Source organism: Diadema antillarum, unplaced genomic scaffold (genome assembly GCF_040938485.1).
Source record: "Diadema antillarum isolate AM-2024a unplaced genomic scaffold, OU_Dant_1.0 seq00000371_RagTag, whole genome shotgun sequence".
Lineage (NCBI taxonomy): Eukaryota > Metazoa > Echinodermata > Echinoidea > Diadematoida > Diadematidae > Diadema > Diadema antillarum.
This window is the reverse complement of record NW_027271371.1, coordinates 927,238-940,266: the sequence shown is the minus strand read 5'-3', so window position 1 is coordinate 940,266 and position 13,029 is coordinate 927,238. Positions and strand designations below refer to the sequence as shown.

The 13,029-nt window shown below is 41.5% G+C and overlaps 1 protein-coding gene across 1 annotated transcript in view; it reads right to left on the bottom strand.

Annotated features, from left to right (window-relative positions):
* LOC139731426 (putative aldehyde dehydrogenase DhaS) overlaps positions 1 to 12,697 on the bottom strand; it is a 41,736-nt gene extending 29,039 nt beyond the window's left edge. The window contains exon 1 of the mRNA XM_071642308.1: positions 12,491 to 12,697. Coding sequence (XP_071498409.1) covers positions 12,491 to 12,604 — 114 coding nt within the window. The 5' untranslated portion in view covers positions 12,605 to 12,697. The remainder of the gene's footprint in view (positions 1 to 12,490) is intronic.
* Positions 12,698 to 13,029: the final 332 nt, after the last annotated feature.

Genomic DNA, 13,029 nt, shown 5'->3' with positions numbered 1-13,029 from the left:
ACATTTTGCATAACTACACTTAAAGACCATCATACACACCACATTCGACCTTCATAGCTTGAATGGTTTATTTTGATTAAAAAAATGAGTGGCTACCATGGCAACACATTTTCCTTAAACTTACACATTGGTGTCTTGCAAAACTACACTTCTAGATCATGATATGATGTGGAAGAAGTTCACTCCACAGGATTTTAAAAAAAATGCGGTTACCATGGCAACGCATTGTCCGATACAAATACAAAGGACATTTTGCAAAACTACACTTAAAGAGCATCATACACACCAAATTTCACCTTCATTGTAGATTAAATGGTTCAATTTGATACAAAAATGAGTGGTTACCATGGCAACACATTTTTCTTATATTAACACATTGGTGTCTTGCATAACTACACCTCCTGATCATCATACATACTAAATTTGACCTTAATTACTTGAATGATGTGGAAGTTATTCAATCCACAAGGTTTTGGTAAAATTAAGGTTACTATGGCAACGCTTTGTCTGACAGACATAAAAATTATGTGTTCCACATCTATGCCTCAAGGGCTACCAAATTTGATTTCAATTGCTTCAAAACTGTGGAAGTTGTTCACTCAACAAGATTTCGAAGAAAACATGCGGTTACCATGGCAACGCTTTGTCAAGTACAAACACAAAGAGTGTCTTGCATAACTACACCCATAGATCATCATAGATACTAATTTTGAAATTGATTGCCTAAATACTGTGGAAGTTATTCAATCCACGAGGTTTTTGGTAAAATTATGGTTACCATGGCAACGCATTGTCCGACAAACACAAAAAACATGTCTTGCACATCTATACCTCAATATCATTATTTACCCCAAGTTTCATTTAAATTGCTTCAAAACTGTAGGAGTTCGCGATGCAAGATTTTGCAACAGACTGACCGCCCGACCGCCCGCCCAACCAACATCACGGTGATTCCTATAATACCCCCTTCACACTATGTGTGGCAGGGGTATAAAAAGTGCTCTAGATGTTTTTAGAGCATATTTGACAGAGAAGGAATTGCCGTTCAGCTTCGAGCAGCTCGATAAGAACAGACTTTCGGAAATACTTGCCAAATTTTACGTCGAGGTGAGAAAAACCGATGGTGAGTATTACAAACGATCGTCTTTAGTTTCCATCCGTGCCGGACTAAATCGTCATTTGAAGGATTGTTATGATGGTCAAATAGACATAATCAAAGACAGTGAATTTTCTGATGCAAACCAGTCGTTCAGGGCAACAGTCCAGTTGAAAAAGGCAGGGAAGGGCGATGTGGAGCATCATCCCTCAATAGATGCAAACGACATAGACAAACTCTATAAATCCAGAGTTTTCAACCTAAATAGCCCACATGGGCTCCAGCGGAAAGTGTGGTTTGAATTGATGGTATACATATGCCGTAGAGGCAGGGAAATTCTCCAAACACTAAAAAAGAACCACTTCACTGTGAAAAGAGACTCTAACGGACGTGAACTTGTTGCACAAGCAAAAGATGAACTTACGAAGAAAACTCGGGAAGACAGCACAGCGTCCAGAAAAGACGCGGGCAGAATTTATGCCACTGGCGATGAGCAATGTCCCGTAAAATCATTCAAGAAATAGGTTGGAAAACTCGATCCGAGTTGTGATGCTTTCTTCCAGTCAGCTAAGATGAAAGCCCCAGAATCTGGACAGTGGTATAAAAAGTCCCCATGTGGGGTACATACTCTCGGAAATATGAGAACCACATCTGAACAGGCAAGCTTGTAAAACCGAACACCAATCATTGTTTGCGTGCCACATGTATCACCATCTTAGATTCCAGAGGATTTTCATCGCGAGAAATTTGCCAAGTGTCTGGTCACGCCAACGAAGGTTCTATTGCGTGATACACTGGAACTGTTAGCGACAACAGAAAGCAGAACATTTCCGATGCCTTATCAAATGCCCTTGGTTAAGGTGATGTTGGCAAAGTTCCACGGATTGATCCAGCAAATGTGTCAACTGTGCCGTCAACAGTTAGCAGAGCACCAAATATTGATGTTGAGAATGTAAATCCTGTCTCTGACACAGATTTGTTAGAGGCCATCAACTTTGACTTTATAGATTTCGCATCATTATCAGGCTCCCAAGAACTTACGATTCATGAGGAAACAGAGCAGACTAATATCTGAGCACTAGTAGACAATAATGTTGTTTCTCGTGGCTCGGTCACTCAGGTATCTAGCACAAGATCTACAACCCATACCAGTCGTACGATGCAGTTGCAACAAAACCCATTCATGTTGAATAACTGCAATGTTACGATAAACTATTATCAAAAGTAACACCAAACCTGTTAATACAGTAAATAAGTTATTTTTTAATTAAAAATTATAAATAATATATTTTTATTCTTTATTATTATTATTATTTTTTGAGAGTTGTGTTTTAAACTTTTACACCAGTTACTGTTGCAAGTGAACCGTGTTACTGAGTTACTGTTACAAGTTACTGATACGAGATGTTTTACATGGAATGGACTCCAACTGTACGTGTACTTCATTGGATAATGGATCATTTGGACGTTTTGATCACTTTCATGTCGAATCAGGCATCATCGTGTCTGTGTCTTCACTGTGTACCAAGTCTGTGGAGATGGACTGCCCAGGGGTATGGTGTTATCCCCCCCCCTTCCACATGAGGGAGTTTTTACATACATTATTTAGACTTGAATTCAACTATCTGCTGCACACTCTCTGAGGGGATATTAAGAATATTGTTATTTTTCGATAAAAAAGTTGAAAAACAAATATTCAGCACAATGAGAGTGTCTGAATTGTGTTTTTCCAGTCACTATCCCTGTATACAGAGGTGGAAAGGGCGGGGAGGGGCCAGGAGGGGTCCCCCTCTCACACGAGGGAGCTCTGCATTTTTACAATTGTAATTCAATGATCTGGTGCACACTTTTGGTGGAATTTTAAGAAACATTTCAATAAAAAAAAGGTAAGAAGGTGAATATTGAGGGACAATCTGAATGGCTAAAACATGGAATCTGTCACGTCTTCTTCTGAGTGTGTGCCTTTGTCTATGGAGGTACAGAGTGCTAGAGCTCACTGACAGTAACAAAGCTGCAAGGTAGCCTATGTACGTTCAAACAGTACTAAAGTACTGACCTGACTGGCGTGCAGTTTAACTGCTTGTGACATGTCTAGGTTTGTGTTGCTGTCCATCACAAAGTAGGCCTAGCCCATAGAGGAAAGGCGGCGCGCAAACAATAATCATGTGTTGCTCCGGCAAACAACTGGCCACAGGGCGAAGCACGAGTAACTTTCAGCCAGTTGTGATAAGTTGCTGGGAGACACGAAAATCGATTGCAGCGCGGCTTGAAGCGGATGGCAGACTCAGTGTCAGAATGGCTGAAATTGGGATAGAATTACAGACCTGTACGTCACGCAATTGGCAAAGGTTCTTGGACTCTTTGCTGGTACCTGGTCAATATCTTTTTCTTTTTTTTTTAATTTACAGGTCATTGTGGAAAGGCCCTCAGAAAAAAATCTGTATTTTGCAAAAATGTGGACCTTCTGAAATTTTTATTTTTATTCTTTATTATGTCTATAATTTTTTTTTTTTTTTTTTTTTGGGGGGGGTCGTACGACCCTCACGACCCCCCCCCCCCCCCCTTGCATACACCCATGCTTTCCTGTGCGGTGCGGCCTGATCGAGCGTGAGCAGACCCTAGACAAACAGGGTGCTGTGCATTGGCACACAACAGACGAGAGGTAAACTTCCGTGCTTCAATCATGATTTTAAATGAATGAATTTTGCATTATATCTTAAGCAGGGAATCACTAATTAACCTATTGCGGAGGACATATGTCCACTCGCGGCCTTGGCGAAATTATTCTGTGAAATTATTATAAAAACCCCAAAATTTTATCCCGATTCATCAGTCTGTTAGTGTTTGTTTCATCTACACAGTTACCGTTTGACGAGCCCGACCATACGCCGCACCGTGTGAAGTGTAATAGCTACCGATTTACGGGCAGCCACTACATGGACACACACACACACACACACACACACAAGCCTCGCCCGCGTGGTTGGTTTGCATGATATTTGATGGGTTCGGATCGGGAGGAATGAAGAGGCACTCTGCAGAAGCACAGTGAGTGAGGCGGGCTTTTACTATTTTAATAGTGACCTTATCACTTGTCAAACGGTGTTCCATACAGCAAGAGAAGCTCGCCAGCTGCTCAGTGCGGGTGGTTCATGGGATATCACCTTGTCCTTGGCATACGGCGAATGAGGTACTGATAATATAGGGCCGTAAAGTGCACAATTGCCGACTCCGGTGCGCCCCCACCCCCCCCCCCCCCCCCAATCCGCCACTGGCTCCCTCTCAGTCTCACATAAATTTCACTCTCAGCTGTATGGCCTGTAAAAGCCTGTAACAAGTGTTACTGAACTGTTTAATAATAGGGTCCAAAATGGTCCTACTGCGCATCCGATCTGCGCAGTTCAACTTCGCCATGAAAATTTTGGTCTTGGGTGCCCTAGCTGCAACCCCTATGGCTTACGGCGATGGCGACGATTGTAAATCGTTTTCTCACATGTGAGCAATACCCGTGTACACATTCGAAGTCCATCTAACAATCCATCAAAAGTCCGGCAAAAATTAATCGAAGATTTCACGAGATATCACGCTCAAAAGTCGGTACTTAATCTGTACCTTTAAAATGTGCTTTCACCATGTAAAACACAATTAAACTGGCTTAAACTAAGATTTGATTTAAATCAAGATGTCAAATTATCGTCCGAAACTACAAGAGTATCTGCGGAAGCGCAACGAAGCGCAATGGATTTTAATGTAACGGTACCTTGGTGTCTCTTCGCCCCGGGTCCAGCGGGCTAGCAAACCGCTCGTGCCCGCTTAGCCGGTGCGGCTGGTGCGGCCTGTGCGGGCTACGTTGTATCTGTGCAGTGTTGTGTGCACGTGTGTTGAATGAAGTGACGAGTTCAAATGTGCATGTATGTAGCGTTTGACATGTATGGTTATGTTGTCCTTCCTTTTATATGATCACCATAGTTTATCAAATACAAATAATTTCATTAATGATTGCAGTAACAACATCATTATTCCTTGTTCATATTTGGGTTTTTTTTGCCTCTCAAGTTTTATTTTCCATTCAATCTAGTTGTTGTTGGTTGTTTTGTTTTTAATATTTTCCTTGGGCCAATAGTTCATAATAAATGTTCAGTACTAAAAGTATACTACATTGTACTTTTTACCAAGTCTAAGGCAGTATCTTATGGGACATATATTTATATTTTTATTCATTTACACATGTATTTGTTGTATTACATTAACAAAGAATTTAACTTTTAATGTTTCAAACTTATTTGTATAGTGTTTGTTCTCATTTTTCTTTACTTTCGAAGTCTTTTTTTCTAACCCAGTTAAGTTTTATCAAAGTTTACAAAGGGCAGTGTGCTGTTTTAGATGTTCATTTGTTATTTTCGTTGTAATTTCTTAGCACAATAAAACAATATCATGTCACAGATTTTTTTTTACTAACCTTTCCCTTAGAGTTGTTCTTTAGTTGAATGTGAAGTTTTGCTATGTTCTATTTTCCCACTTCCTATTTAAGTTGATGAGTGTAAAATGTTCTATTTTTTTTAAATATCTAAGTGTTCTACCTTGTAGTAAGAGTGCTAATAATGTTCTTGTTCTGTTAGACTTGCCATAAATGTACATGGTATGATGATTTCTTGCGACAAAGTATGACTGATAACCTGTTTGAGAAGGTATATTTAACAACAATCTCCTGTCATACAAAATACCTTTAACAATTTTAAAGGGTTCAGAGTTGATTATTTCAAAACAAGTAAAACTCATACATATTTATTGCCATAAATGGTAAAAAGAAGATCTGTAGTAATACGATACATATTTGAATATAATTGTGTGTTACTACAGTGTGTGACAATGACTGTGTGATGAAAACATGTTTTAAGCACCGCAGTGAAACAATAATGCCAAGATACCATTGCTTTAAAGTCCATTGCATAAGGTTGCATTCACAAACTTTCTGAACCTTCTGAAATATATAGTCAGTTGCACAGTCCTCTACATATCGCTGACTTTGACAATGTGTGTGTGTCCAAATTGTACTTACAGCAATGTACAGTTCACGGTGAGTGCCCTCTTGAAGCCCTATACAGATGTTGCTTGAACTACATGTATATTATTTTTAGGCTTATGCCATTCTGTAGAGGTCCTAATTAAATACTACTTAATTATCAGAATAAACGAGACAATTTTGTGATGGTGAAGTGGAGTGCATCATGGAGCGCGAAACCCTGTATTCATGAAGTTTGTCTTTAACAAAAAGCAACAATAATTTATGCTATTTAACACAGTACACTCCTGTTGTAAAGAACACGGTAATGACAAAAGTCTCATTACAATTAAGTAAGAATCAAGATCCAAAATTTATAGTCTATGATATACTAGTACATTTTGTATGCATGTACTTTACTGTTTGACTATAACAAAATTCCGATACAACGAAAGAAAACTGCCGGCTATGGGGACTTCGTTAAAGCAGGAGTCAACTATATCATATAGGCCTATTGATCAAGCTATAGTATGAATACATGCTAATTAATTACTCAATTATAAAATTGCATATGTACAGAAAGTAAACAAGACTTAGTGGGTTCTATTGCCAATTACAGTTAAACATGGACTTTTTGCACAAGCAAGAAATAAAAAATTCCCTTTCAATTCATGCCTTAATAACTGACCCGCAATGTTGTTTACTGAATGTTTATCTTGTATTTAAAAAAAGCAAATTAATTTTACCTCAGATTGACATTTCATATTGACAAACAGAGTCTGAGAGACATGTACTTGTGGGCTGTACAACTTTATAAAAAGTGTTCTGTAGTGTGATTTCACACACAAAAGTACATGTTCCCTAGTTTGAGCCTAAATTACTCTATTACTCTATGCTAAAAGGAACTACAATACTCGTTAAAGTCAGTAAATAAGGTAATTAATCCACTGAATTGATGAGATTACAATAATTTTAATCAATTAAATGATACATGACACTTTCATAAACAAATTCTTGAAAGAAAAACAATATAATTCTTCTTGAAAGCCAAATAATGGCCATTTCTATTTGTTTACAGTTTTTTTTAACATTTATTTACACTGTGTTATTAAAGTAAAACAAATCAATTCCGCTATTTGGAAGTGTTGGCTTGTTCATTTGTGCATGGCAAAAGTCGGTATCATTGTTGATGAAGTGTATAGTCATCTTATCTGGAGACACCAAAATACAACTGTACCTTCTGTTTATTAGTTTATTAAAAACAGCAATGTACATAAGCTTAATTACTGCAATAAACAACTTTGATTTACTGTTAATTAACTGCCTTCTTTGTAAAGCCTGTAATAACAAATGAAATATACACTACCCCATTGCCTTGGTTCTTCTCACCAATTTATCTGGAAACTGCAAAATTTTCCACATTTTTTAGGAGTAAGCGGCCTGCCCTAGTGGAGAGCTTTGCTGCTATTTTGAACGTGTATATCCATTACTACGCATCTACGCATGCGTGAACAATGACGTTACGTCACAGTTACGGATGCTCAAAGATATGAATAATGCATCATCGCACGGTGCATATAATACGGTGAAATGAATATATGCATCATGTAGCGAGCAATACAGCTGTCAATGGACTGCACTGAATGCATGCTGTGCGCATGTGCAAGTGATTGTGAGTTTTAGTGAGCATCGGTGAGCTGAAGATATTTGCCTTATAAGACAGCATGTTCTGCATCATAAGCAATGAAATGCATCAAACAGTCGCCGACGTGAATCATTTAGTAGGGTGTCTGGTAGATTTTTGCAACTGGAGAAATACAAGTCATACACAAAAACATCCATGATGTCCATAGCTAACATAATATATGTGCAAAATTTCTCACCATAATCATTAATAACGGTGAAGTTATGAGCAAATAAAAACAGGGTATATTTTATCCTCACGCTGCTATAACCTTGGCGAAAAAGTGGGTCGTGAGCGTAATGAAATTTCACTGTCAAGCGCACTCCAGTGGGCGGTGCTATTCACTGCGTTTATCACATTCAAAGCGCGCATGTTTCTAAGGCTAAGCGCGCATCCTTGTCAGCTAGCACACCTACCCCGGCCCGCTAGCTGCGAGGCCCGCTTCGATCCTGCTGCACGCACTTGCACTCGCACGCACTGGTTTTCTCTGTGATGTCATAATATACATCGTGTATGCATGCCAGCAATTATACATGCATGGTGTACTGCGCGCTATCGCGCCAACTATCGTACTGCATGCACTTAGGTTAAATACTAGCAGCTGGGCAAATACAACACGGAAAGTGAGCAACCGAGGTCGCATACAGAAAAATTTCTTGGTCCGGAGGAATTTTTACTCATTTTTGACATTCAAGGTTCTCTTCCATGAGAAAGGATTCTGGCCACAGACCGATTTGTACACGGGTTTACGAGACCGATGACAACTAGTAGGCAGTACGTAGGAATAAACGTCGGTCTAACAGCGCGGCGGAGTAATAGCGCACACAGTAGTCAGTGGTGCATGTGCATCGCTATACTCGCTGAAAAGGTTCATCTGATTGGAAAATCAACTGGATGAGCGTTCGTTTTATCACAATCAATGGAAATTACCTTTACTTGATAAGACTTTCGCCTGCTGGCTCTGCAGGCTTCTTCAGATCGAGCGTTGTGAGAAGGACTTCACACGAGCCGACGTAGCTGGCGCACGCCGATCTGAGAGAATGGGATCGTATATTAAGTATCGTATATCATAATATACCAATTGAGGAATTCATGGTGGCGACAGAACAAGCCACGGCAGTTCTCAAGAAGCCACAAGCCGACCTTCTGAGAAACGATGTCTTGGGAACACTTAAGAATGCAAGACCTCCTCAGCCGAACATCAGCGCAGACGAAAAGAAAGCCTTGACAGAACTAGCTTCCAATAAGGAAATTACCATCCTTCCTGCAGATACGGGGAAAGCTACAGTGGTCATGGACACTCGAGACTACAAAGACAAGGTTAGTACCATGTTGGCAGATGCTAAGACGTATGAATTACTATCTTGTGACCCCACTTCCTCTTACAAACGGAAGTTAATAGCGCTACTCAAGCCGCTCAAAGCTCACAACAAGATCACTTCCAAACAGTATGACTACCTCTATCCAACGGCCGAGAATGTACCACGTCTGTATTGTACCCCTAAGACTCACAAAGAAGGCTTTCCCCTCCGCCCCATAGTGGATTACATTGGATTCTTCGGTTACAATACCTCAAGGTCATTAGCAGAAATATTGTCACCGGTGGTAGGGAAGACAGGTCACCATGTACTCGATTCCAAGGACTTGGCTGAAGAGTTTAAAGACATCACACTCGATGAACATGAAGTTCTGGTCTCGTTCGACGTCGTGAGCCTTTTCACCAACACCCCAATCGACCAATCCATTCAGATCGTAAGGGACAGACTTCAGAGAGACTCCGAACTACACAAGAGGACCAATCTCACAGTGGACGACATCATAAAGCTTCTCGAATTTATCTTGTCGACCACCTACTTCAGTTTTGATGGCAAGATATACCGCCAAATATATGGAACAGCTATGGGCAGCCCTGTGTCACCCATTGTCGCAAACATCTACATGGAATACTTGGAAGAAGAAGCCATTGCCTCCGCTCATGATGACATCAAACCCAGAGTTTGGAAGCGTTATGTGGATGACATCCTTGCCATTGTAAAAGCGGACACAGTCAACAGACTCAAGGCACACTTAGACCAAGTCAATGACACAGGCAGTATCAAATTCACCCATGAGATGGAGGTTGATAATTCCATCCCTTTCCTGGACACCAAGATCACAAAAAGACCGGATGGCACAACCAAGATGGTCGTCTACAGGAAAAAGACACACACAGGACAATACCTGAATTTCCAATCCCACCATCCACTCCATCAAAAATTAGGAGTCATCCGTACACTCATGGACAGAGCACACAGCATCGTCAAAGAGGAAGCTGACCTGAAGGCAGAGGAAGATTACATCCAGTCCTCTCTCAGGAAATGTGGATACCCTGGCTGGTCCTTCAAGAAAGCCAAAAAGAAAAGGGGGGATAATCAAACCAAGAAGAACTCACAGACCAAACCAACCAATCAGAGGAGGAAATTGGCAACCATTCCATATGTAAAGGGTACCTCGGAAGCATTGCAAAGGATTTACCAGAAATACCACATCTCCACAGCAGTCAGGCCACACAAGAAACTCAGGAACATCCTAGTCCACCCAAAAGACAAACGATCCATCGATGACCAAGCGGGGGTAGTTTACCAGATTCCATGTGGTAACTGTGAAAGAAGCTACATTGGAGAAACAGCTAGAAAATTTGGCACCAGAAAAAATGAACACAAACTAGAGGTACACACAGTTTGTGCGTCCTACTACACAAGAGGGAAAAAGAAGGAATCCACCTCCCACATGCACAAGTCGGCCATCAGCGACCATGTGGCCAGTGAAAACCACCACATCAACTGGAAAAAGTGTTCCATCCTAGCCAGAGACTCTGGGAAAACCTCACGCTGGATAAGGGAAGCAATTCACATTCGGAAACAACAAGGGAGAACCTTCAACTGAGACCTCGGACAATATCAAAGAGATTTTCCGCAGTGACTGCTAGAGTGCGGAGTCTTCATACGCCCTGTACTATTGTTGTGTGAGCGCAAGGAGCACTGGATGGCAACGAAGCGGTAGGCTCACCCCTCATGCTAACACACTAGCAAACGAGCAACCGAGGAGCAGCCAAAATCAAGTGCGTACTCGCGTAAAAGTTCAGAAGTTCGCGTAATACGCGCTGTAGAAATGTATACTTAGAACGCAAAGTCCACCATTTTTAAGTGGAACAATGGCGGCCCCCATGAAATCACTGACTCCATTGTAGAGTCCGCCCTCTAGTGGTGGGGAGGAGAAAAATCTCTTTGGACAATATACACTTTCCTCAATATACGATCCCATTCTCTCAGATCGGCGTGCGCCAGCTACGTCGGCTCGTGGGAAGTCCTTCTCACAACGCTCGATCTGAAGAAGCCTGCAGAGCCAGCAGACGAAAGTCTTATCAAGTAAAGGTAATTTCCATTGATTGTGATAAAACGAACGCTCATCCAGTGCATCGCTATAGCTTTTGGTCTACAGATTGCATGGAGAAGCGCACATGTAATCACATTACGTACCAGCAGTGCGCTATGCTGTGCGGAGGCTGAACAATCGTACCTATGCATGCAAAACTGACTCGACTGTTCTGGAGCTTCGCGTAAGTGCGTGTCGTAACCATGAGTCATGGCGTGTAACTACATGTCTAAGTAAGACTTGTAGGCCCCGCCTTGCTTAGTTCGCTGATGCTGTTACTATGCTGACAAGGGTATCCTAATCGCTATTTCGCGGGTTTATCCTGGGGAATAAGCGAAAAACCAATGCTATTTTTGGATTCAGCACCATTGAATCCTCCTACAACTGTACATCAGCATTGTGAATTTCACAGTCGACGGAACAGCTGAGTTATTGCGATGTTTAGGCTTAAATCTGAATTTAGGTAGCAATACGTCTTGATATCTGAACTCACAATAGAACGAGAAGAATGAGACCACCACAAGCTTTCATCAGGATAACATATGATACCAAATTTATGGGGATTTTCCCCCGGGATCAACTAGCGAAAATGCCTGAAAGGTGATTTTAAGCCAAAATTGTGGGTCCACTTTCCGACCAAACACGCGCCCTACGTTTGCCCATTGCCCAACACGCACTGAACGCATCTGGTAGTCGTAAGTTTATATGAAAATGTTAGCGCTGTTGCAACCAAAATGTGACTTCCGTGATATCATACAGCCGTATGTATTGAAAATGATATGATAGATTTCTCTTATTGTAAAAAAATGTTTGGAAGTAGTTTTATGCTCTGTAAATGCATACAGACTAGGTCAAAGATGACTTGTGAACTCGCGACTTGTGCGTGAATTTGAAGGGGATGAAAAAGCGCATCGCGCTACCGACGCCCTACATTTAGATTTAAATCGACCCATTATGTAAGTATTCCTGAATCTAACGCTAGTACGTAGTTTTTGTTGAAAAATTAAGGAAATAAAAAAGCGACGGAACTGCACCCGTTTTGTACAACATTTAAGATCTGAATGCGAAAACGGCGCAGCCCCAACAACGCTGCACGTTGGGGCTGGTCGCAGTTAGAGCTAGGATAGCATAGCCCGCCCGACCAGCACTCGCAGCAGACGCTTTAAGTACGCTGTCGCGACGTACCTACGTACAGCGACTGGGCTGTGTATAAATTTAGTTAGAGCTAGGATAGCCTACCAGTACCACCAGTGTAGTCTATATACGGGACTAACGAAAATGAGGTTTTGCTCACCTGTGCAGCATTAGGTGCTTCTGGATTTGGGCCATATTCCATACTGTCAAAGATAGCTTGAACAGAATTAGGGGGCACAGAAGATGGACCGCTAGAGGAAGTAGCCGCCGCCATGATTGAAAATGTACTGTATTTACTTAAGATTTTTGGCTGTCTGTCTACTCCCCGCTGCTGCTGGGTTGGCCGTTTTCTAGCCGTGTGTGACTCTGTCGCGCAGCGAGCACAGCATGCATACTTTACATGTACGCTGCCGGTAGCCCTACCCGCGCTCGTCCGCTGCATGCATGCACGTATGGAGCGTACCTGGAGCTGGCATGGTGTGGTGGCATGGCATGTGATGGCTCATGATGATGTACACGCACGATTTTACAGACTAGTACGGTCTGCTATGTTGAAATATTGGATCCCGTGAGATTTTCGTGCCAAAATTGATTTTTTTAGCTAACTTTGTCAATTTTGGGGAGCTGAATCCAAAAAACTTTGGTTCCATTTTTTTCGACCACGTCTTCAGCCGCCATTTTGAATTTCAAAATGGCCGC